The 25,308-nt window shown below is 36.2% G+C and overlaps 1 protein-coding gene across 6 annotated transcripts in view; it reads left to right on the forward strand.

The window, feature by feature from the left end:
- NEXN (nexilin F-actin binding protein) overlaps positions 1-25,308 on the forward strand; it is a 56,146-nt gene that overhangs the window by 19,562 nt on the left and 11,276 nt on the right. For 3 of the 6 annotated variants that reach the window (XM_032870176.1, XM_032870173.1, XM_032870174.1), the window contains 8 exons: positions 3,645-3,723; positions 5,121-5,312; positions 5,507-5,585; positions 5,671-5,819; positions 16,524-16,565; positions 17,730-17,924; positions 18,026-18,202; positions 20,871-21,059. In XM_032870176.1, the coding sequence (XP_032726067.1) occupies positions 3,697-3,723; positions 5,121-5,312; positions 5,507-5,585; positions 5,671-5,819; positions 16,524-16,565; positions 17,730-17,924; positions 18,026-18,202; positions 20,871-21,059 (1,050 nt within the window). In that variant the 5' untranslated portion in view covers positions 3,645-3,696. The remainder of the gene's footprint in view (positions 1-3,644; positions 3,724-5,120; positions 5,313-5,506; positions 5,586-5,670; positions 5,820-16,523; positions 16,566-17,729; positions 17,925-18,025; positions 18,203-20,870; positions 21,060-25,308) is intronic. The other 3 variants (XM_032870179.1, XM_032870178.1, XM_032870177.1) reach the window with 2 other exon arrangements.

Here is a 25,308-nt window from a genome sequence, read left to right on the forward strand (position 1 = left end):
TTGACTCTAGATATGATAGAGTGACTCAGGTAAGAGCTCAGGACTAGAGCTATTTGTTATTTTTATCTCAGGCACACAGATTACTCACAAACCTTGGTAATGACACACAGTCACATGTGGCCTGCTTTATTAGAAAGTATTATTAATAATGTAATAACCACCCACAGGCTCACTGAACAGTAAAAGTTAAGACTTTGTTGATAATTTTATGGAATTGTGTCCCATCCACTTCCATCATATTGTCTTCTTCCAGAGAGAAAACTTTAGCCCCAGATGGCTTCACTGGAATGTTCTTGGAAATATTTAAGGAAAAAGTGATATCAATTGTACATGAGGAAAGTTTTACAGAAAATTAAAGAAGAAATACTTCCCAACTCAGTCTATGAGAGCAGTATTACTTTGTTAACAAAAGCAGATGTTACAAAAAAAGAAAACTACAGACCAGTATCTCCCATAAACATCGATACAAAACTTAACAAAATTTCATCAAATTGAATTTATCAGTCTGTTAAAAAGATAATGCGTCATGACCAAATAAAGTTTATCCTAGGAATGTAAAGTAGATTTAACGTTTGAAAAATAAATTAATCTATAATAAAAATAAAAACGATCTGATTATCTCAATAGATACAGGAAAAGCATTAGATTAAATCCAACATCCATTCCTGAAATACTCTTGCACAATAGGAATAGAAAGGAACTTAATCTCATACAGGGCATCTAATAAAAATCTGTAGCTAAGATCATAGTTAATGGTGAAAGACTAATCATGTTTCTCCCAAGATCAGGAACAAGGCAAAGATGTCTGCTCCTCTCACTTCTATTTGACTTTGCATCGACTGTCCTATACCCAGTATAGTCAGGCCAAAAAAAGAAATAAGAGACATCCAGATGGGAAGGGAAAAAGTAGAAATGCATTCATAGATGATATAATCGTCTATGTAGAAAATCTAGTGGAATCTCCAAAAAAACTCTGGTGGAACCAGTAAGTTAGTTCAGCCAGGCAGCAGGACATAAGATCAGAATATAAAAATACATTTCTAGGGGCACCTGGGTGGCTCAGTCAGTTGAGCATCTGCCTTCAGCTCAGGTTATGATCCCGAGGTCCTGGGATCGAGTCCAGCGTCGGGCTCCCTGCTCAGAGCGGGGTGTCTACTTCTACCTCTTCCTCTGCTTCTTTGCCCAGCCCCCAACTCATGCTTGCTCACTCTCTCTCTCTCAAATAAATAAATCTTTAAAAAATTATATTTCTATTACTAGCAACAAATAATCATCGATTGAAATCTAAAAAAATAACACCATTTATAATAGCATCAAAAAATATGGAATTATTTACGGATAATCTCACAGAATATGTGGAAGACCTGCATACTGGAAACTACAAAACATTTCTGAGAAAAAAAATTATAGAATATGTAAATAAATGGAGAGTTGTGTAGATAAATAGAGTTAAAAATGGAGAATTCATGGCTTAGAAGACTCAAGATGTCATTACAGATTCAGTGCTGTCCCAATCAGAATCTCAGCAGGTATTTTTACAGAAATTGATTTCCTGATTCTAAAATTTATATGTGAATTCAAAGGACTCAAAAACAAGTTTAAAAAAGAACAAAGTCAGAATTACACTAACTTTTTCAAGACTCATTATAATGTTCACTAATCAGACACTGGGGTGGCTCACTCGGTTAAGCATACCAGTCTTGATTTTGACTCAGGTCATGATCTCGGGGTCCTGGGATCGAGCCCTGCATCGGGCTCCTTGCTCAGTGGGAAGCCTCCGTCTCCCTATCACACTCCCCATGCTTGTGTTCCCTCTCTCGCCGTGTGTGTCTCTCTCTGTCAAATAAATAAAATCTTTAAAAACAAAGAAGCTAAACATACATCTACCATAAGGCCTAGCCATTATACTTTACTTGAGGAATAAAAAAGCGTATGTTCACACAAAGACTTGTATGTGAATATTCATAGCAGTTTTATGTATAATAGTAACTGTAAACAACCTAAATATCTATCAACAGATTGTGGTATTTTCATACAATGGAATAATATTCAGTACTAAAAAGGAATGAACCTTTGATATATATAACAACATGGATGAATCTCAGAAATAATTATGCTGGGTAAAGAAGCCTGACAAAAGAGTACATACTATCTGATTCCATTTATAGAAAATTTCATCTACGGTGACCAAAAGCATACCTGCCGGGGGATGGGGGTGGGAAAATCAGGAAAAGGAGGGAGTTAAGGGGTCTGAGAAAAATTTTGTAGGTAAATATATATTCTCTTATGGTGATGTTGTCACAGGTACGTACATATGTCAGCTTATCAAATTGTGCACTTTTTAAAAGTAGTTTATTGTATGTCAGTTAGTACAGCCTTTAACATTTTTTAAGCCAATGGATAAAATTCTAAAAATTATTCAATTCAGAAGTATGCAGGGAAACAGTAATAGAAGAAGGAAAAAAAAGGCAAGCAAGAAGCAAATAGTAAAATGGTAGACTAAAGCCCACTGATAGAAATAATAACATTAAATGTTAATGGACTAAATGCTACAATTAAAAGATATTATCAGAATTGATTTTTCGGGGCACCTGGGTGGCTTAATGGGTTAAAGCCTCTGCCTTTGGCTCAGGTCATGATCCCAGGGTCCTGGGATCGAGCTCCGCATTGGGCTCTCTGCTCAGCAGAGAGCCTGCTTCCCCCCACTCTCTCTCTCTGCCTGCCTCTCTGACTAGTGATCTCTGTCTGTCAAATAAATAAATAAAAATCTTTAGAAAAAAAAATTGATTTTTCAAAAAACCAAGGTCCAATGATATGGACCAATACGAAGTAAATGGCTAGAAAATTATATACATCATTCAGGCTAAACTTAAAGTTGCTGCAGCTATTTTAATATCCAATAAGTTCAAGACAATGAGATCAAAAGGAAATTTCATATTGATGAAGGAGTCAATTCAAAAAGAAGATACAATAATGCATATCCACTTAAAAGAGCTTGAAATTACATGAAAAGAAATTGATGGAATTAAAGGAAGAAATAGCCAATTTCACATAGTTGAAGACTGTTATAAAAGCTAGGCCACAAAAAAAAAAAAATCAGTAAAGACACAGAAGATCTAAATAACACAATCAACTACCTTGACCTAGTTGATATTTATAGAATAATATACTCAGTAACTTCAGAATACAAATTCTTGGCAAGTACACTTGATATATTCAGTAAGCTATTCTGAAGTTACAAGGATCTTTTTTTTTTTTAAGATTTATTTTTTTATTTGAGGGGGAGGGGGGGACAGAGAGGGAGCAACTCAGGCAGACTCCATGTTGAGCATGGAGTCTGTCACAAGACTTGATCTCATGACCCTGAGATCATGACGTGAGCTGAAATGAAGAGTTGGACACTTTACCAGCTGAGCCACCCAGATGCTCCTATAAGGATCTCTTAATACCTAATGTGCCTTGTCCCTTCTATACCCTGAATCTTGGGAATGGAAGCTGAAGGTTATCCCAGTTTATTACTTGCCTGGATTGTGTCACTGTTTTTCGAGGAGCAATTAACATGCTGTTTCTATTTACAAATATACATAGCATATTAAGAATTAAGTCATTAAAAATTGTTACTCAATACTAATATATTTTTTCAGGTGCAAAAACATATAGAACTCCAAAAACACCCTGAGACCGCATTCAGCAAACATGAATGATATTTCCCAAAAGGCTGAGGTAAGTCTCCAAAGAGGAAACATAGGATTGACTACAGAGCTGCGGAAACATAGAGCTGCTTGGTGGGAAGGTCATAGTTCATAATGGTACAGTGTCAGGACAGAAAATGTAAAAGCTAAAGTTCATAGGCTGGTCCTGGGCCCAGTGTTTTCATTTGGGTCCAAGTCTTGGCAGCATAATTATTAAATTTGTGGATGACTGTGAAGTAGATGTGATGGCTAGCACCTTGAATAGAATTTTAATACTTTGATAAGTCTTAGAAGTTATTTTTTTAGTATTAAAAAACCAGACTTGTTGTTTATCTTTGGGAGAAACCAATAATTCACTCTCAAGTGAGGCTCCTTCTCAGCTACTTTTTCCAGCAGCTGCAGTAAAACTTCTCTTCACTTTTTTTCTGGTTCTTGGCTGTACTTACTGGGAGTTGTAGTAAGAAGAGTTCATTTGCTGACACTCCAACATTATGAATTTAAAAAAAAACCTTACATGGTCAATGACAGCATAAGACAATAATAAAATAAGGGCTGGGTATGCCACACATTAATAAGTAATTTTCCATTATCACTAGGAGAAAAGGGTTTGGTGTTCTGAGGCACTGGTTTTATTTACTGAAACTTTTTAGCAATCAGCTTAATTTTCAAAATGATTAAAACAAGCGGCTTTCCTGGTTTTAGAGTGGAGGGAAATATTTTCTCCAGTCTTTTACTAGATTCCTTCTTTCCTGGGAAGCTCTTTTGCCACCTTAGAGTTCAGCCTGCTTGGAATGATACAACGTTTTCACACATTTTTAATGTTGGTTTACAGATATTTTAGATGGGCTATATAGCAGCAGTACCAACCTCAAAATCACTGCTTATATGTAAAGACCCTGGTACACCTCAGCCACACATGGAAATAAAGGACTGCCTTCAGTTTGATTCATATTTTTTAGGGAAACAAGCAAGAGTATTGACATATGAATTAGACTTTAAATCTGAAAGCCTAAACTTTTGCTTTGTTTTTACCTTCACCTAATTTATTGAAATTAGTCCTGGTATCTTTTAAGGGAGAGATGTCAAATCTGAATCTTTAATTATGGTGTAGGAAAATAGAGTATATTGTTTTAAATTACAACCCAGTGTTCAATTTTTATATTTCACTAGCCTTCAGCTTCAGGGGAATACACCTACAAAATGGTACTTCTTTATATTAATAAAGGTTTTACTCATATTTTCTTAATTTCATGTTTCATACTTAGACTTTAGCAAGTAATCAGATTATGATTGTACAAATGTTTCAAACTTGTTTCTATTTTGTTCTAGTAAGTATTTCTTATGTTGCTTGTTCTGATCTATCTTTACCTGATTTCTTCCTGTTTTTTTTTTTTTTAACCTTTTTCTCTTTATTTTCTTCTAATGAAGATTCTGCTTTCTTCATCTAAACCTGTCCCAAAAACCTATGTGCCAAAACTTGGCAAGGGTGATGTAAAGGATAAGTTTGAAGCCATGCAGAGAGCCAGGGAAGAAAGAAATCAAAGGAGATCTAGAGATGAAAAACAAAGAAGAAAAGAACAATATATTAGAGAGAGAGAATGGAACAGGAGAAAGCAGGAGGTTATTTTATTTTATTTTATTCTTGTGCAAAATTAATTTTCATCTTTTTAATTTAGACTTTATTATTCACATTAACCATATTTTATATTAACTATAATTAAAATAATTTTCTGTATGTTAATTTTGAACTCTGAATATAATATAATTTAGTCTAAATTTTGGACATGTACATATTAATTTATGTAACCATTTAGATTAAAGAAATCCTTGCATCTGATGATGAGGAAGAGGCATCTTCGAAAGTAGAAAAGGCTTATGTCCCAAAGCTAACAGGTAAGAAACTTGAAAGGTAAATTGTAAATGAAATTGCAAAAAGGGAAATGTAGCAAAATATCGAACATGTTTCATATGTTCTTAGGAACTGTTAAAGGTAGATTTGCTGAAATGGAGAAACAAAGACAAGAGGAACAGAGAAAGAGGACAGAGGAGGAACGAAGACGCAGAATTGAGCAGGATATGTTAGAGAAGAGGAAGATACAACGTGAATTAGCAAAAAGGGCTGAGCAGGTATTCACTAAATATTGAATTGGTATGTGCTTCAGAAACTAATTGTACAGAGTAAAACTAATCCATACATTGACTAATTAAAATATTTTAATATAACATGAGCTTATTAAGTAACAGCTAACTTGAAAACAAGATCTTAAGAACAAATATTTATTATCAAATGCCAAGAAGGATAAGGGCAGAATGTACTTATTTTAAGGTTGAATGCTGAGATAACTTTTATTGTGTATCATCTTGTCATTCAGTCCATATTCCTTACATGGTCCACATTTCTTGTTTTTCCTGACATGTTAGAGGGTTTCACAAAGATGTAAGGCAGTTTCACATAAACTATCCACAGTATGTTGGTCTTTCAACAGTAATCAATAAATACTTGTTGGTTATTACACATGAAGGCATAATTAGGATATCTTCCTACTCAAGAATTTGAGACAAATCATGTTTTATTTAACAATGGTATTATTAGATAGCTTTTTTTTTTTTTTAAAGATTTTATTTATTTATTTCACAGAGAGCGAGACAGCAAGAGAGGGAATATAAGCAGGGGGAGTGGAGAGGGAGAAGCAGGCTTCCCATGGAGCAGGGAGCCTGATGCAGGGCCCGATCCCAGGACCCTGGGATTATGACCTGAGCTGAAGGCAGACACCCAATGACTGAGCCACTGTTAGGCTATTAACCAACTTATTAATTTTTTTTGCTTTTGGAGGTTTTTTTTGTTTTTGTTTTTGTTTTTTTTTTTTTTTAAAGATTTTATTTATTCATCACAGAGAGAGCACACAAGCAGGGGGAGCTGCTGGGCAGAAGGAGAAGTAGGCCTCCAGGCTGAGCAAGGAGCCCAATACAGGAGTTGATCCCAGGAGCCTGGGATCATGACCTGAACAGAAGGCAGACACTTAACTGAGCTACCCAGGCGTTCCAGCTTTTTTTGTTTTTTAAGTTGGGGATGGTGGTAGAAAAGGGCAGAAATGTGTGACAGCTATTTCCTTCAGATAGCCATTATTGATGCCCATAGCCACAGGGAACAAATTAGAGGGGAGAAAAAAAATTACTACTATGATCTTATGTAGTTTTTTTAATGAATTTTGATTCCCATGTTTTTTAGCTTAAAGCATGAGAACTAAGAGGTTGGTAAGTATTTTTAAAATACTCAAGAATCTGAGGGCACGTGGGTGGCTCAGTTGGTTAAGCATCTACCTCCGGCCAGGTCATGATACCGGTTCCTGGGATCAAGCTCCCCATCCGGGTCCCTGCTCTGTGGGAAGTCCTCTCTTTCCTCTCCCTCTGCCTGCTGCTCCCCCTGCTTATGCTCTCTCTCTCTGTCAAATAAATAAAATCTTTTAATAAAAGAAAAGTCAAGAATCTGATCTAATTTTCAGAAAATCTATTCTCTCAAAATGATTAATGATCATAATGACATATAAACTTGAAGTCTAATAGTCTTAATTTTATTTTATTAAGTAAAGAATTGATCAATTCACAAAATTTCATTCATGCATTGATACTTGTTTTATATTATAAATTGTCTGTAGTCACAGACTTGAAAAGATGACAGTGATACTGTTTATGCACTTAACCTAGTTTGTAAGATCAAAAGAGACAATCAGTGTATTGAGCTTAATGAGATGGTACTTATTGCCTAGAGTTGTTGATAAGATTATATGAGGGCCACTGTTAAATATCTGACTCTTGGTTTCAGCTCAGGTCATGATCTCAGGGTCCTAAGATTGAGCCCCACATCAGGCTCCTCACTCAGCAGGGAGTCTGCTTCCCCTCTTTCTTTCTCTCTGTCCTCACACTGCTCATGCACACCTGCTTGCTCTCTGTCTCTCTCAAATAAATAAATAAATCTTAAAAAAAAAGATTATAATGAGTTAATGCAAAGCACTTAGAACAGTGCATGGTAGACAGTAAGTAGGCTATAAATAACATTTCACCTAAATAATAGTACATATAGATAAAATATCATGAAACCATTTTAGCTTTTCCTCCATCTCTCATCATTAATAAATTAACATAGTCTTCACAGTATAAAACCATTTTTATCGCAAAACTATACTTGCTTTTTTTGTGTACCTGACTCTTTTTTGCTTACTCTTCAAGTGCCTTAAGTCTATTTGCTATGTTCCTAAAAATTTCCTATCTTTCTAAAAAGAAAAATGACAAAGAAGGCAAAGTGTATGCCACACTTACATGTCAAAGAAATTTACCCAGACTTTGCAAAAAAAATACTTTCTGTGCCATGAATAGCCACTTGTATAGTGGCATATAATGACATATACCAAGGACGCCTGGGTGGCTCAGTCAGTTAAGCGTCTGCCTTGGGCTCAGGTCATGATCCCAAGGTCCTGGGATTGAGTCCCACATCAGGCTCTCTGCTCAACAGAGAGCCTACTTCTCCCTCTGCCTGCAGCTCCCCTTGCTTGTGCTCTCTCTGACAAATTTTTTAAAATGACATATGCCAGATGAATTATAGAAAAGAGAATTACCTGTATTATTGTTTTATACCTCTTTATCTAAAGAAAGGATGGCATGTACTTTATTTTTTATTTTAATTGATTTTTAAAGATTTTATTTATTCATTTGAGAGAGAGAGAGAGAGACAAAGAGAGCACAAGCAGGGGGAGAGGCAGAGGGAGAGGGAGAAGCAGACTCCCTGCTGAGCTGGAAGCTTCCCCGTGGGCCTTGATCCCAGGACCTGGAGATCATGACTGGAGCCAAAGACAGATGCTTAACCATCTGAGCCCCCCAGGCATCCCAGGATGGGCATGTACTTTATCTCTCCCATTTCCAGTCACAAAGATGAGAATTAATTTTACAATGAAATTTCACCTGGAAGTGCAAATATAATAAGTATTATAGATTTTATATTATAAATATAAAATACATTAGCATATATAATTACATTATATATGACGTAAATTATATATATAACGTAATATATAAAACGTAAATTATAAAATAAGGTAATAAAATTTATAATTAAAATATAAGGTATTTCACAACAAATAGTGGGTATGTACAGGTGGTTAATCTACTTATTTTAAGTTTTATATACTTTTTCAAAAAGCACTAACTAGACTCATGAGACTTTAAGACCCACTACGACCCCAAGAACTGAATATATAGGCAGTGGTTTCTCAAAGAAAAACTATGTCTGTGTTGAAGAAGTGAGTTTGAATATGATGAAGACATGGGATACTAAGAGAGAGAGGGAGACAGAGTATTGTGGGAAAAAAAAAAGCTACTTCTTTAGTAACTCCAGAAACTACCTGGCAGGGTGCCTTAGAGTCCTGGTTAATGAAAATTTTGGCTTATTACATTATTTGAGAACAAAATAAACTATTAATAGTAATTTTATCTTAAATATGGAAAGTCCAATTAAAAATTTTTTTCTGCTCACGTCTAATAAAATTGAATCTATCTTTGAATTTAAGAAGTATGACATAGGCAATCAAGAAAAATCTCAATGTTGGGGCACCTGGGTGGCTCAGTTGGTGGAGCATATGACTTGATCTTGGGGTCATCAGTTTGAGCCCCACATTGGGGATGGAGTTTACTAAGAAAAAAAGAGTTTTCACATTAATTTGAAAAATCCACTTGTACAAGTCCATATCCAAGAATGCTTGAGAAGGGATTCCTGAGTTAGGAAGATAACTACGAGATTCTAGGATCTTTTTTTTTTTTTAAATTTTATTTTTTATAAACATATATTTTTATCCCCAGGGTTTCAGGTCTGTGAATCGCCAGGTTTACACACTTCACAGCACTCACCATAGCAAATACCCTCCCCAATGTCCATAACCCCACCCCCCCTCTCCCAACCCCCCTCCCCCATCAACCCTCAGTTTGTTTTGTTAGATTAAGAGTCACTTATGGTTTGTCTCCCTCCAATCCCATCTTGTTTCATTTACTCTTCTCCTACCCCCTTAACCCCCCATGTTGCATCTCCTCTCCCTCACATCAGGGAGATCATATGATAGTTGTCTTTCTCCGATTGACTTATTTCGCTAAGCATGATACCCTCTAGTTCCATCCAAGTCGTCGCAAATGGCAAGATTTCATTTCTTTTGATGGCTGCATAGTATTCCATTGTGTATATATACCACATCTTCTTTATCCATTCGTCTGTTGATGGACATCTAGGTTCTTTCCATAGTTTGGCTATTGTAGACATTGCTGCTATAAACATTCGGGTGCACGTGTCCCTTCGGATCACTACATTTGTATCTTTAGGGTAAATACCCAGCAGTGCAATTGCTGGGTCATAGGGTAGTTCTATTTTGAGGAACCTCCATGCTGTTTTCCAGAGTGGTTGCACCAGCTTGCATTCCCACCAACAGTGTAGGAGGGTTCCCCTTTCTCCACATCCTCACCAACATCTGTCATTTCCTGACTTGTTAATTTTAGCCATTCTGACTGGTGTGAGGTGATATCTCATTGTGGTTTTGATTTGTATTTTCCTGATGCCGAGTGATATGGAGCACTTTCTCATGTGTCTGTTGGCCATCTGGATGTCTTCTTTGCAGAAATGTCTGTTCATGTCTTCTGCCCATTTCTTGATTGGATTATTTGTTCTTTGGGTGTTGAGTTTGCTAAGTTCTTTATAGATTTTGGACACTAGCCCTTTATCTGTCATTTGCAAATATCTTCTCCCATTCTGTCAGTTGTCTTTTGGTTTTGTTCACTGTTTCCTTTGCTGTGCAAAAGCTTTTGATCTTGATAAAATCCCAATAGTTCATTTTTGCCCTTGCTTCCCTTGCCTTTGGTGATGTTCCTAGGAAGATGTTGTTGTGGCTGAGGTCGAAGAGGTTGCTGCCTGTGTTCTCCTCAAGGATTTTGATGGATTCCTTTCTCACATTGAGGTCCTTCATCCATTTTGAGTCTATTTTCATGTGTGGTGTAAGGAAATGATCCAACTTCATTTTTCTGCATGTGGCTGTCCAATTTTCCCACACCATTTATTGAAGAGGCTGTCTTTTTTCCATTGGATATTCTTTCCTGCTTTGTTGAAGATTAGTTGACCATAGAGTTGAGGGTCTATTTCTGGGCTCTCTATTCTGTTCCATTGATCTATATGTCTGCTTTTGTGCCAGTACCATGCTGTCTTGATGATGACAGCTTTGTAATAGAGCTTGAAGTCCGGAATTGTGATGCCACCAACTTTGGCTTTCTTTTTCAATATTCCTTTGGCTATTCGAGGTCTTTTCTGGTTCCATATAAATTTTAGGATTATTTGTTCCATTTCTTTGAAAAAAATGAATGGTACTTTGATAGGAGTTGCATTAAATGTGTAGATTGCTTTAGGTAGCATAGACATTTTCACAATATTTATTCTTCCAATCCAGGAGCATGGAACATTTTTCCATTTCTTTGTTTCTTCCTCAATTTCTTTCATGAGTACTTTATAGTTTTCTGTGTATAGATTCTTAGTCTCTTTGGTTAGGTTTATTCCTAGGTATCTTATAGTTTTGGGTGCAATTGTAAATGGGATTGACTCCTTAATTTCTCTTTCTTCTGTCTTGTTGTTGGTGTAGAGAAATGCAACTGATTTCTGTGCATTGATTTTATATCCTGACACTTTACTGAATTCCTGTACAAGTTATAGCAGTTTTGGAATGGAGTCTTTTGGGTTTTCCACATAAAGTATCATATCATCTGCAAAGAGTGATAGTTTGACTTCTTCTTTGCCGATTTGGATGCCTTTAATTTCCTTTTGTTGTCTGATTGCTGAGGCTAGGACTTCTAGTACTATGTTGAATAGCAGTGGTGATAACGGACATCCCTGCCGTGTTCCTGACCTTAGTGGAAAAGCTTTCAGTTTTTCTCCATTGAGAATGATATTTGCGGTGGGTTTTTCATAGATGGCTTTGATAATATTGAGGTAAGTGCCCTCTATCCCTACACTTTGAAGAGTTTTGATCAGGAAGGGATGCTGTACTTTGTCAAATGCTTTTTCAGCATCTATTGAGAGTATCATATGGTTCTTGTTCTTTCTTTTATTAATGTGTTGTATCATATCGATTGACTTGCGGATGTTGAACCAACCTTGCAGCCCTGGAATAAATCCCACTTGGTCGTGGTGAATAATCCTTTTAATGTACTGTTGAATCCTATTGGCTAGTATTTTGGTGAGAATTTTTGCATCTGTGTTCATCAAGGATATTGGTCTGTAGTTCTCTTTTTTGATGGGATCCTTGTCTGGTTTTGGGATCGAGGTGATGCTGGCCTCATAAAATGAGTTTGGAAGTTTTCCTTCCATTTCTATTTTTTGGAACAGTTTCAGGAGAATAGGAATTAGTTCTTCTTTAAATTTTTGGTAGAATTCCCCCGAGAAGCTGTCTGGCCCTGGGCTTTTGTTTGTTTGGAGATTTTTGATGACTGTTTCAATCTCCTTACTGGTTATGGGTCTGTTCAGGCTTTCTATTTCTTCCTGGTTCAGTTGTGGTAGTTTATATGTCTCTAGGAATGCATCCATTTCTTCAAGATTGTCAAATGTGTTGGCGTAGAGTTGCTCATAGTTTGTTCTTATAATTGTCTGTATTTCTTTGGTGTTAGTTGTGATCTCTCCTCTTTCATTCATGATTTTATTTATTTGGGTCCTTTCTCTTTTCTTTTTGTTAAGTCTGGTCAGGGGTTTATCAATCTTATTAATTCTTTCAAAGAACCAGCTCCTAGTTTTGTTGATTTGTTCTATTATTTTTTTTTTGTTTCTATTTCATTGATTTCTGCTCTGATCTTTATGATTTCTCTTCTCCTGCTAGGTTTAGGGTTTCTTTCTTGTTCTTTCTCCCAGTTCCTTTAGGTGTAGGGTTAGGTTGTGTACCTGAGACCTTTCTTGTTTCTTGAGAAAGGCTTGTACCGCTATATATTTTCCTCTCAGGACTGCCTTTGTTGTGTCCCACAGATTTTGAACCATTGGGTTTTCATTATCATTTGTTTCCATGAATTTTTTCAATTCTTCTTTAATTTCCTGGTTGACCCATTCATTCTTTAGAAGGATGCTGTTTAGTCTCCATGTATTTGGGTTCTTTCCAAATTTCCTCTTGTGATTGAGTTCTAGCTTCAGAGAATTGTGGTCTGAAAATATGCAGGGAATGATCCCAATCTTTTGATACCGGTTGAGACCTGATTTAGGACGGAGGATGTGATCTATTCTGGAGAATGTTCCATGGGCACTAGAGAAGAATGTGTATTCTGTTGCTTTGGGATGAAATGTTCTGAATAGATCTGTGATGTCCATCTGGTCCAGTGTGTCATTTAAGGCCTTTATTTCCTTGTTGATCTTTTGCTTGGATGACCTGTCCATTTCAGTGAGGGGAGTGTTAAAGTCCCCTACTATTATTGTATTATTGTTGATGTGTTTCTTTGATTTTGTTATTAATTGGTTTATATAGTTGGCTGCTCCCACATTAGGGGCATAGATATTTACAATTGTTAGATCTTCTTGTTGGACAGATCCTTTGAGTATGATATAGTGTCCTTCCTCATCTCTTATTATAGTCTTTGGCTTAAAATCGAATTGATCTGATATAAGGATTGCCACTCCTGCTTTCTTCTGATGTCCATTAGCATGTTAAACTGTTTTCCACCCCCTCACTTTAAATCTGGAGGTGTCTTCGGGTTTAAAATGAGTTTCTTGTAGGCAACATATAGATGGGTTTTGTTTTTTTATCCATTCTGATACCCTGTGTCTTTTGATTGGGGCATTTAGCCCATTAACATTCAGGGTAACTATTGAGAGATATGCATTTAGTGCCATTGTATTGCCTGTAAGGTGACTGTTATTGTATATTGTCTCTGTTCCTTTCTGATCTACTACTTTTAAGGTCTCTCTTTGCTTTCAATATTTCCTGTAGAGCTGGTTTGGTGTTTGCAAATTCTTTCAGTTTTTGTTTGTCCTGGAAGCTTTTAATCTCTCCTTCTATTTTCAATGATAGCCTAGCTGGATATAGTATTCTTGGCTGCATGTTTTTCTCGTTTAGTGCTCTGAATATATCATGCCAGCTCTTTCTGGCCTGCCAGGTCTCTGTGGATAAGTCTGCTGCCAACCTAATATTTTTACCATTGTATGTTACAGACTTCTTTTCCCGGGCTGCTTTCAGGATTTTCTCTTTGTCACTAAGACTTGTAAATTAGACTATTAGGTGACGGGGTGTGGACCTATTCTTACTGATTTTGAGGGGGGTTCTCTGAACCTCCTGGATTTTGATGCTTGTTCCCTTTGCCATATTGGGGAAATTCTCTCCAATAATTCTCTCCAATATACCTTCTGCTCCCCTCTCTCTTTCTTCTTCTTTGAGATTCTAGGATCTTATGATGAATTAAAAATGGGTATATTTCATATACTAAATGTTAGAATCAAGACCTATAAAATTTGGGGGAGAATCTTTATTTAGTATAATCTGGTTATCTTTGAGGATACTCCAATGGGCAAGGTTAACATCTATCAACTTATAAAATGAGAATTTATTGGTAGAGGACTGGGATGTTGGAAACAGAGGGGTCAAAAGGAAGTTGCTCTGGGAAGGAGTATAAGGAGTTTCCTTTTCATAATCAAAAGAAATAGTTGAGGGGCACCTGGGTGGCTCAGTGGGTTCCCAAAGCCTCTGTCTTCGGCTCAGGTCATGATCTCAGGGTCCTGGGATCCAGGCCCGTGTAGGGCTTTCTGCTTAGCAAGGAGCCTGCTTCCTCCCACTCCTGCCTCTTTCTGCCTGTCTCTCTGCCTGCTTGTGGTCTCTCTCTATGTCAAATAAATAAATAAAATCTTAAAAAAAAAAAAAGAAATAGTTACAAAGCATCTCTTTGGTGGTAGCTTCTGAGAGCCAACAATATAACAGAACTGAATGTCTCAGTTCTCTGTGCATATACTGACACCATGGCCACTCAGACAAATTCACCTTTTCCTTTGTTTATTGAAACCCAATGGAAATAAAATTCTGTCTTTGTTAAAGTTTTAACAGCGGCTTAAAATGAGCAATGAAGCCAGCATACAACAATAAAATAAAAGCCACCCCAGGTATAATTTATTATCTTACCATAAGCTAATAAAAATCAGATTATGTTTTAGCAGCAAGTAAAAGAAATTTGGAGTTAATACATTTAGAATTTATCTTTCCTATACTCTCAATGTTTGGCTTCTCACCATTTCTCCTAGAACTTTTTATTGAGAGACAAATGTAATTTGTCAAGGAATTGTTAGCATTCTTTGGAAGGTAAATACTTTTTTTTTCTTAAGTTTATTTATTTATTTAAAGTAATCTCTAGAGGCACCTGGGCATCTGCCTTTGGCTCAGGTCATGATCCTGGGGTCCTGGGATCAACCCATGCATCAGGCTCCCCGCTTGGTGGGAAGCCTGCTTCTCCCTCTCCCACTCCCCCTGCTTGTGTTCCCTCTCTCTCTCTTTCTCTCTATCAAATAAATAAAATCTTAAAAAAAAAAAAATCTCTACATCCAGTGTGGGGCTTGAACCTGTGACACTGAGGATCAGGTGTCACATGCTCTTCCAACAGAACCAGGCCACTGAAGAGAAATAATTTTGTAATTATTTTATTATAGCTTAACATTTTTCTTAGTAGAACACAGCACTCACTAAAACTTTCACCATTTACATAGCAATATATGTAATAAATAATTGTGCAAAAAATTATTCTAAACACAACATAATAAAATTAATGTGTAAAATCTGATTTATTTTTAATAAATTATTCAGAATTTATTTTTCAAGAAATTTGGGATTTTAATAAAATGTATTAATTCTTCCATGACAGAGAATATAGAAAAGGAAAGTGAAATGATGAAGAACAGGGACTTAGCCAGTCTAGTTCCTCCTATGAGCCAAGGTACAACAGAATTCCCTTAGACTGGTTAAGGAATGAACTACTTCCAGACTCTTCCACTGATGTTAAAAATCATGTCAAAACATAATATGAATGTTTACTTTCTAACTTCTCTCATTTTCCCACTGCTTATGTTTCTTTTTCCTGAGATCTCAAACACTGCATTATTTAAACCATCTATCTTCTCTCTTGTTTCTGTTTGTTACATACATTAGCCTGCCCCTTAAGCTACCCTAATGGTGTTTCTTATGAGTAATGTCCAAGTTGAGACCCCTTCTATTGAATGAGGGCCTTTCCCTCCTGGATGTGGTTAAAATAGAGAGTAAATGATTATATCTACCCAAGTTCTTGTCCCTACTAAACTTGCCATGTGAAAGCTAGTGCACTGCCCTGTATTACTGTGTCAGTTATATTTTTTCCATGTATTGATATTGCAAAATATAGTCATGATTATTTGATTACTAATGATAGGTTTTACTTTGGCTGGGGCAGAGACAGAGAATGGAGAAATGTTTCTGTATCTTAGTTTAATTGCTAATTTATAATTGCTACTTGTAAGCTTACAGCAGGTCATAAGAGTTTGGTCCATTCAAATTCCAGAATTACAAAGGTAGGCTTTATTTTCATTTTTTTCTTAATATATTCCCTAGATACTGATTTTTATGTCAAAATACAAAAATTAATGTAAGGTTTAATCTCCACTTAAAAGGACATAATAGGCTAATTTGGAGAAACATAAAAATATTCAAAAATTATAAATTTGAAAATTTACCATAAATCACAGCTAAATTACTTTTCAAGTGTATATTTAAAAGCAGAAAGCAGAAATTCAATGTAATGTAATGATATGAAATTCTCATTCAATAGATTGAGGACATAAACAATACGGGAACTGAATCAGCACCAGAGGTAAATGGACATTTCCTTTAATGAAACATCACCTAAAATTATCTGATTCACAAATAATCTTTTAATAAAAAAATTAAAAGCATTTTTATTTTTATTATAATTAGAGCAACAACAAAAAGGACAAAAGTATTTTGCAAAGCAAGATCATACTTTTGCACTTTCAAACAATATTAGTGTCTTAAAAGTATGAAAAAAAAAGTATGTTTTTGCTTTCATGGTTAGAGACACAAGCCTCAATTTGAGATACTCTGTCAAGACTACATATTTCTTGAACTGTTACTAATAGTTGAGATTGTTGAAAGCTAAAATTTTTTAAAAGCAGGGTTTTTTTCATTTGTCTTCTTTCCTCAGAGTTCTTCATAAGTTTGTTTTGATTATCACATACTAGTAGAAAGTACAGTGACTAGTACCATGAAGGAATGTTCAACAACCACAGATATTTTAGTTAATCCCTTTTTATCTAACAGAGAAAGTTGAACATCAGTCAATTTGATGGTGTGCCTAAAACTACAGCCACATAAATTGGAAGGAATTTTATTTTAGGGGCATGTGTTACATATTATAACTTTATTTTTTAAAAAGCTCAGAGGTAACAATAGATTATGTAATAGAACTAATTAAAATGAATTTTAAAAACAAATTTAAGAATATTTTACTAGGACCAAATGCTAATGAGTATTGTCTATAAGTGCTTTATAAATAACTTAGAAATACTGTTTGTTTTTCCTCACTAAATAATACTTTTGTTAAGTATTTAAAACTTACATGGAGAGACTTTTGTGTGTGTTTAAACTGTATCTATCCACCATCAAATTGATTGAGAGTACACTCACATGGATATCACCTTTTGTGGAACTAGTGCACGGACAGCTAAATTCAGATGATGTCATGCGGTTTTATCCAAACAGCTGTATTAACACCACCTTCTAGGAAAAAAGATGCTCCTTGAACGTTATCAGCAATGGATTTCAGTTAAATTAACTCAATGTACAGTGAATTCAGAGAACTATTGAATAGAAATCGGTAAAAAATATATATATAAATTTTTGTTCTTCATAACATTGATGGCAATGTAATGAAATACACCAATAATGGAGGTAAAGTCCCATGAAGCCGAAACTTTGGTTAGCAAGAAATTTGCTAATTATCTATTTTATAAATTAGGAAGGAGATGATTCACTACTTATAACAGTGGTACCTGTCAAATCACATAAAACTTCTGGAAAGATAAAGAATTTTGAGGATCTAGAGAAAGAACGAGAAGAAAAAGAAAGGATCAAGTATGAAGAAGATAAAAGAAAAAGATACGAAGAACAACGGCGATCTCTCAAGGAAGCAAAGTGTCTTTCGTTGGTCATGGTAATTTTTATTTTTTTGTTTTTTTAGGAACAAATCAAATCAGTTAAGTTACCAGCATTTCTTTTTGTGATTAATAGATGTGTTTTCACAATGTTTCTTAGGATGAGGAACTAGAAAGTGAGACAAAAAGAGAATCACTCTCTCCTGGAAAATTGAAACTAACTTTTGAAGAACTGGAAAGACAAAGACAAGAAAACCGAAGGAGGCAGGCTGAAGAGGAAGCAAGACAACGTTTAGAAGAAGAGAAACGTGCTTTTGAAGAAGCAAGGCGGCAAATGGTAAAACAAATATATATAAAAAACGTATTTTTAAAATATATATAACATATATATTTTTAAGATTTTATTTTTAAGTTTTATTATATTACCTTTATATTCAACGTGGGGCTTGAACCCACAAACCTGAGATCGAGGGGCGCCTGGGTGGTTCAGTGGGTTAAAGCCTCTGCCTTCGGCTCAGGTCATGATCCCAGGGTCCTGAGATCGAGCCCCGCATCAGGTTCTCTCTCAGCAGGGAGCCTGCTTCCTCCTCTCTCTCTGCCTGCCTCTCTGCCTACTTGTGATCTCTGTCTGTCAAATAAGTAAATACAATCTTTAAAAAAAAAATTAAAAAAAATATTTAAAAAACTGCTTGCAAAAACAAAACAAAACAAAACAAAACCTGAGATCAAGAGTTGCACGCTCCTCCAACTGAGCCAGCAGGTGCCCCTATAACATATATATTTATATATAATGACATTATATATAATGATATATAAGCTATAAATTATATTTTTATACATGTTACATAAATGTTACATATAAAACATTTACTATTAGGGAAGGAAGCTGGCTTTAGATAAAATTCATTCCTATAAATTCAAGGAGATTTTCTACATAAAAAGTTCTGATTTTGAAACTGTACATTTTTCCTATATAAAATGCATCTGTATTATTTTCTAGTTTCCCTTAATGGGACATTTTACCAAATATGCTTTAAATTTTTTCTTTTAAAGATTTTATTTGACAGAGATAGTGAGAGAGGGAACACAAACTGGGGGAGTGGGTGAGGGAGAAGCAGGCTTCCCACAGAGCAGGGAGCCCAATGCAGGCCTTGATCCCAGGACCCTGGGATCATGACCTGAGCCAAAGGCAGAAGCTTAACAACTGAGCCAACCACGTGCCCCTATGCTTTTTAAATTTTTATTTTTATATTATAAATCATCATAAATATGCAAAATAGTCAATGAGCCTGGTTTCTCTTTATCTTTAGTTCAGCCTTCAGTGTATTTAATGACAGGGTATAGCACATGCATACTTTCAAGTCTAGTTGTAAATGTACACTTAGTTTTGGTCCAGTTTTGAACATAACGAAATGTTTCCTATGGAATACGCAGTTTATCATATAAGGTATATCGATATGTGTGTGTGTGTGTGTGTGCGCGCGCGCGCGTGTGTGTGTAAGTATAGAGTGTAGTGGTTAAGAGCATAGCTTCTGGATTCATGTATCTGGATTCACACTGCCTGTATTCACATATCTACTGTTTATTAAGTGTGTAACAGAGACAAGGTATTCAACCCCCCATGTCTTACTTTCCTTATATGTAAAATGGTGAAAATAATTGTGTACTTCTTAAATTGTTAAGTGAGTTAATACAGAATGCAGTTAAAGTAATGTCTAGCATCTAATAAGTGCTATAAAATGTTAACAGTTATTATATTAATGACTATATCAATAAAAAATAAAATTGAAATAAGAAAATACTGATTCTAAATCTCATAAAAATTTTAAAAATTTTAATGGAATCTCTATAATTTTTTAGAAGTTTAGAATTTCTTCATCAACTTTCATTAATGTTCTAAGGACTATCTACAAAAGTTAAATTCTATAGACATTTGTTTGAAAATGTTATTTCAAATTACCCAAATTACTTTTGGGTAATTATAATGTATAATACACGTACACTTAGCTATCAGTGGTGGTCAATTTTGTCAAGAGAAAATAGAAATATAATTAAATCATAAACTTCAATGAATAATATTTAACTATAATTTTAACTATAAAATGATAAAATTTGAATTTTATAAAAAATAGTACTAGGCAATCTTTTATCTGATTAGAATAAAGAAAAGTACCATAGTTCATAGTAAAATACCCATGAAAATTACAAAATGAGAACTTTATTTTACTACAGAAGAGACTCTCTATAGGTATACTTGAAGCATAGTTAAGTATACACACACATATTTTATGTTTTGTTCTGAGAGAGGTTTTTTTTTTTTTTTAAGAATTTTTACTTATTTATTTGACAGAGAGAGCACAAGAAGAGAGAACAGCAGAGGGAGAGGGAGAAGCAGGCAGCCTGATGCGGGGCTTGATCCCAGGACCCTGGGACCATGACCTGAGCCGAAGGCGGCTGCCTAACTGAGTGCATCACCCAGTTGCCACAGTTCTGAGAGAGTTTTAATAGAACTCTTAAATAATCCCTTACATTTTTTCAAGCACTCCATATCTCTATTTAAAAATTTGACTTTCTGGGGCGCCTGGGTGGCTCAGTGGGTTAAAGCCTCTGCCTTTGGCTCAGGTCATGATCCCAGGGTCCTGGGATTGAGACCCTCATCAGGTTCTCTGCTCAGCAGGGAGCCTGCTTCCTCCTCTCTCTCTGCCTGCCTCTCTGTCAACTTGTGATCTCTATCTGTCAAATAAATAAATAAAATCTTTAAAAGGAAAAAAAAATTGACTTTCTTGGGAACTGTTATTTAACTTGAGTACATCTTTATTTGGAATTTCTCCAAATTTGAATACTTTATCAGATAAGAAATTATAAAGGAAGGGAATTTTGATCAAATATATTAAAGGCAAGAAAATACTTTTGTGTGAGGTGGCCGACACTGCGCCTTTTCATTGATAATTCATTCCTGCCTTTGATGAATTGCAGTTCTTAGTAATGAGTTGTTTCTTCATTAGGTGAATGAAGAGGAGGAAAACCAAGACACAGAAAAAATTTTAAAAGATTACCGCCCTGGTAAACTCAAACTCAGTTTTGAAGAAATAGAAAGACAGAGGAGAGAAGATGAAAAAAGGAAAGCAGAAGAAGAAGCCAGGAGGAGAATAGAGGAAGAAAAGAAGGCATTTGCTGAAGCAAGAAGAAGCATGGTAAGATAGAATGTAACTGGAGAATGCCATTACGATTCAGCTTTTTAAAGAGTATATTAAGATGGGGTGCCTGGCTGGCTCAATCAGTAGAGTATGCAACTCGTGGGGTTGTGAGTTTGAGCCCCATGTTGGGTATAGAGATTACTTTAAAATTTTTAAAATTTGGGTGCTTGGGTGGCACAGTTAGTTAATTGTCCATCTCTTGGTTTCAGCTCAGGTTGTGATCTTGGGGTCTTGAAATCGAGCCCCGTGTCAGGTTCCATGCTCAGCACAGAGTGCTTGAGACTCCCTCTGCTCCTTCCTCCTGTACACACACACACACACACACACACACTCTCTCTCTCTCTCTCTGTCTCTCTCTCTCTCTTAAATAAACAAACCTTAAGGGGCGCCTGGGCAGCTCAGTGGGTTAAAGCCTCTGCCTTCAGCTCAGGTCATGATCCCGAGGTCCTGGGATCAAGCCCTGCATTGTGCTCTCTACTTGGTGGGGAGCCTGCTTCTCCCCACCCTCCCCTGCTTCTCTGCCTACTTGTGATCTCTGTCTGTCAAATAAATAAATAAAATATTTTAAAAAAATAAACCTTAAAATTTTTTTAATTTAAAAAGATTAAAAAATAGCGAATGTTAAGAAAAAGAATTAAACTTTGGAGAATATTATTCCTGGAATCTGTCCAAAGTAGAGATAGCAAATAAGCTTTAAAGTCTCCTATGGCATTAACACCAGTCAGTTAAAAATGTTTGCTTCAGTGTAATGTTGAGAAGTTTCTCGACATTAAGTTAAGTTGCTGTGACTGGCTTAGAGGATTGAGTATTATCTTCCTTCTCTGGGAAGGCATGTTTTCCAGAAGTATCTAAGCGGGGAGTTTCCTACTCTACCTTTCCTTCCATTCTCTCTATTCTTCTTTCCCTTCCCACGTTTCTTCCTTCCCTTGATCCCTCCCTCCTTCCTTCCTTTCCTTCTTTCATTTCACCTTCTATCCCATCCAGTACATATGAAATGACCAAAGGCATTTAATCACAATTATTTAATTCTCTGAAATGCTCACCCATCAACTTCTGGGTGATTGCTACCAAACTTAATTCTGTCACAAAGTTACACACCGTATGCCACTTTAATGTTTGCAAAATGTAGTTATCTCACAACTATTTTCAAGCAAGTTGACTTGTAAAGGCTGTATCTCCTTCTTGAAACATTTTTAAGTAGACTCTACACCCAACATGGGGCTTGAACTCACAACCCAAAGATCAAGCATGGCAGGCTCTACCAATGGAAACATTTCTTTTGGTTTCAGTGATATCATGACCTGGTTTTCTTCCTTTGTCTGGGGGAGCTTCAGGCACATATATCCACGTGTTTATTTAGCTTCATCACCCATCCTAGATGCTCAAATCAGAAAGTTGGGAGCCTTAAAGATTCCACCTTCTCATTCATGCCTCACATCCAGTCACTCACTAAGTCTCTCATTCATTCTACCTTCTAAATCACTCTAAAAATCAATCAGTTTTCCCCCTCATTTCCACTGTTGTTATCCCTTGCTTGGGTTACCTATCTCCTCCCACGTGTTACCTCTCGCCTCAAACCAACTCCTGTTTAACTTGCTTTCTTGTCTATTATCCACTCTTCTTTGTAAAGACGAGTTCTCTTTCTCACTCTCTCCTTCTCTTTCTTTCAAGTAAATGTGTTATTGGGTCTCCTGGGTGGCTCAGTTGTTAAGCGGCTACCTTTGGCTCAGGTCATGATCCCAGAGTCCTGGGATCAAGCCTCACATCAGGCTCCCTGCTCAACAGGAAGCCTGCTTCACCCTCTCCCCCTACTTGTGTTCCCTCTCTCACGGTCTCTCTATCAAATAAATAATTCAAATCTTAAAAAAAAAAAAAGTAAATGTATTTTGCTTAAAAATTTTCCACTTCCGGGGCGTGTGGGTGGCGCAGTGGGTTAAAGCCTCTGCCTTCAGCTCAGGTCATGGTCTCAGGGTCCTGGGATGGAGCCCCGCATCGGGCTCTCTGTTCAGTGGGGAGGCTGCTTCCTCCTCTCTCTGTCTCTGCCTGCCTCTCTGCCTATTTGTGATCTCTGTATGTCAAAAATAAATAAATAAATAAATAAAATAAAAAAAAAATTCCACTTCCCTTAAGCAAAAATCTAAAAATTTTAAATCTAAAAAAATTTTTAAACAAATTTCTTGGGGCACCTGGGTGGCTTGCGGGGTTAAGCCTCTGCCTTTGGCTCAGGTCATAGTCTCAGTGTCCTGGGATCGAGCCCTGCATCCGGCACCCTGCTCAGTGGGGAGCCTGCTTCCCCTTCTCTGCCTGCCTGTGATCTCTCTCTCTGTCAAATAAATAAACAAAATCTTAAAACAAAACAAAACAAAACAAAAAAACCAAAACAAATTTCTTTATAATATTGCCCAAGTGTTTTTTTCCCGACTCATGTCTTGATTCTTCCTTAATCTGCCATCTTTATTCCGGACATATGAAATTTTTCCCAATTTCTTCAAAATACTGTGCTCTCATCCAGCTGTAGACTTCATAAATGCCGAATGAAACATGTCCCTTTTTGCTTTCCCTATGCTCTGCTGTCTTCTCTTCGTATTTTGTTTCTTCTGGGAATCCTTTCCTGAGAACACAAGTTCCAAAGACTTTCTTGTATGCATTCTTATAGCATTTAGTACTCCCCTGGCAGAGGACTCATGCTTTATTATTATTGCTTATAGCTGTTGTGCACACCCCTGAGGCTGAGATTGTTCATCAGGCATGTGGCACAAAGCGTTCTAGCATAACGAATTTCCTATAAATGTTTGTGGAGTATATTAAAACTATCTTTTAAAAAAATAATTAACTTATTTACTTGCTCAGTAAATGCTACCCTGACACGGCACTTGAACTGACCACCTCAAGATCAAGAGTTGTGTCTCTACTAACTGAGCCAGCCAGGGGTCCCTTAAAACTATCTTGTGTGTGTTACCAGGTAATCCTTGACTCACAGATGATTTCTGCACAGAAACTCCACAAACATTGTGACGGTACTTAATTTTTGGAGAATAAGCAAGTTCAGAAGAGATAGACAAGACGTAGCTGTGAAGATCAGGAGATCAAGTCCCAGGGGCAGATTTTTAGGCTGAAACTGCCATGATTCATTAGTAGAAAAAGTGCAGGGAAGGAAAACTACATTAAACCGAAACTCTAGTTTCCTAGAGATATTTCTGTATCAGGAAAGAGAAACGTTTCTCTTCATTTATGTTGTTTTCTTATCCAGGGCCATATTTTAATTTTGTATTACAGCTCAGTTAGCTCATATATTAATAAAAAATTTTGGCAATCACATAAACATTGTTTCTGAGTCAAACTTATTCTTCAGTAAAACCTGTCATATATAAAACTTGGAACAAATAAATAATTACTCTCTCCCTTTTATTACCCTGTGTCTTCTTTAGCCACAGGGTCACAATTCAGGCCAGAGATTTATTTTCTACTTTCAGGGGATAGAAAAACAGAATTAGGCAATTGCTTTTCATGGTAAAATGTATTCCAGTCAGCAATTTAAAAACCGAAGTTTCTATTTGCAATTTAGGGATTGCCTTTAATACAGGGAATGATAATGTAATAATAAAACTGCCATTGCGGGAGGCCTGGGTGGCGGAGTTGGTTAAGCTACTGCCTTCGGTTTGGGTCATGATCCCAGGGTCCTGGGATCAAGTCCCACATGGGCTCCCTACTCAGCGGGGAGCCTGCTTCTCCCTCTGCCTCTGCCCCTCCTCCCTGCTCATGCTCTCTCTCTTTCTCTCTCTGACAAATAAATAAAATCTTTAAAAAAAACCCTCCTATTGGGAATTTATCTTTGGGTATCAGGCACACTATCAATGTTTGATTCTCATGACAACTATATGAAAAAAGTCATCACAGATAGGGAAACTCACACAGGCTGGATAACTTGCCCAAGGTCACAACTTAGACATGTAATTTGTGAAATTACAAAAAGATAATCTAAATCATTATTTATCATTTTATTAGACTTTTGAATGTTTGAATCCCATCTTTGCCACTTAATATTTGTGTTGACTTTGGAAAAGTTACTTTTCAGTGCCTCAGTTTCTTGTCTATAAAACGGAGGATATTAGTAATATCTACTTCATGGGATTATAGGATTAAATAAGTCAATACATGTAAAGTGCTTAGTATTTTACATGGCAGCTCTAAGTAAGTATTAACTATTATTATTTAATTAACTAGACAGTAAATAAATTAGTATAAA

Source organism: Lontra canadensis, unplaced genomic scaffold (assembly GCF_010015895.1).
Source record: "Lontra canadensis isolate GAN:19392208 unplaced genomic scaffold, GSC_riverotter_1.0 scaffold40, whole genome shotgun sequence".
Lineage (NCBI taxonomy): Eukaryota > Metazoa > Chordata > Mammalia > Carnivora > Mustelidae > Lontra > Lontra canadensis.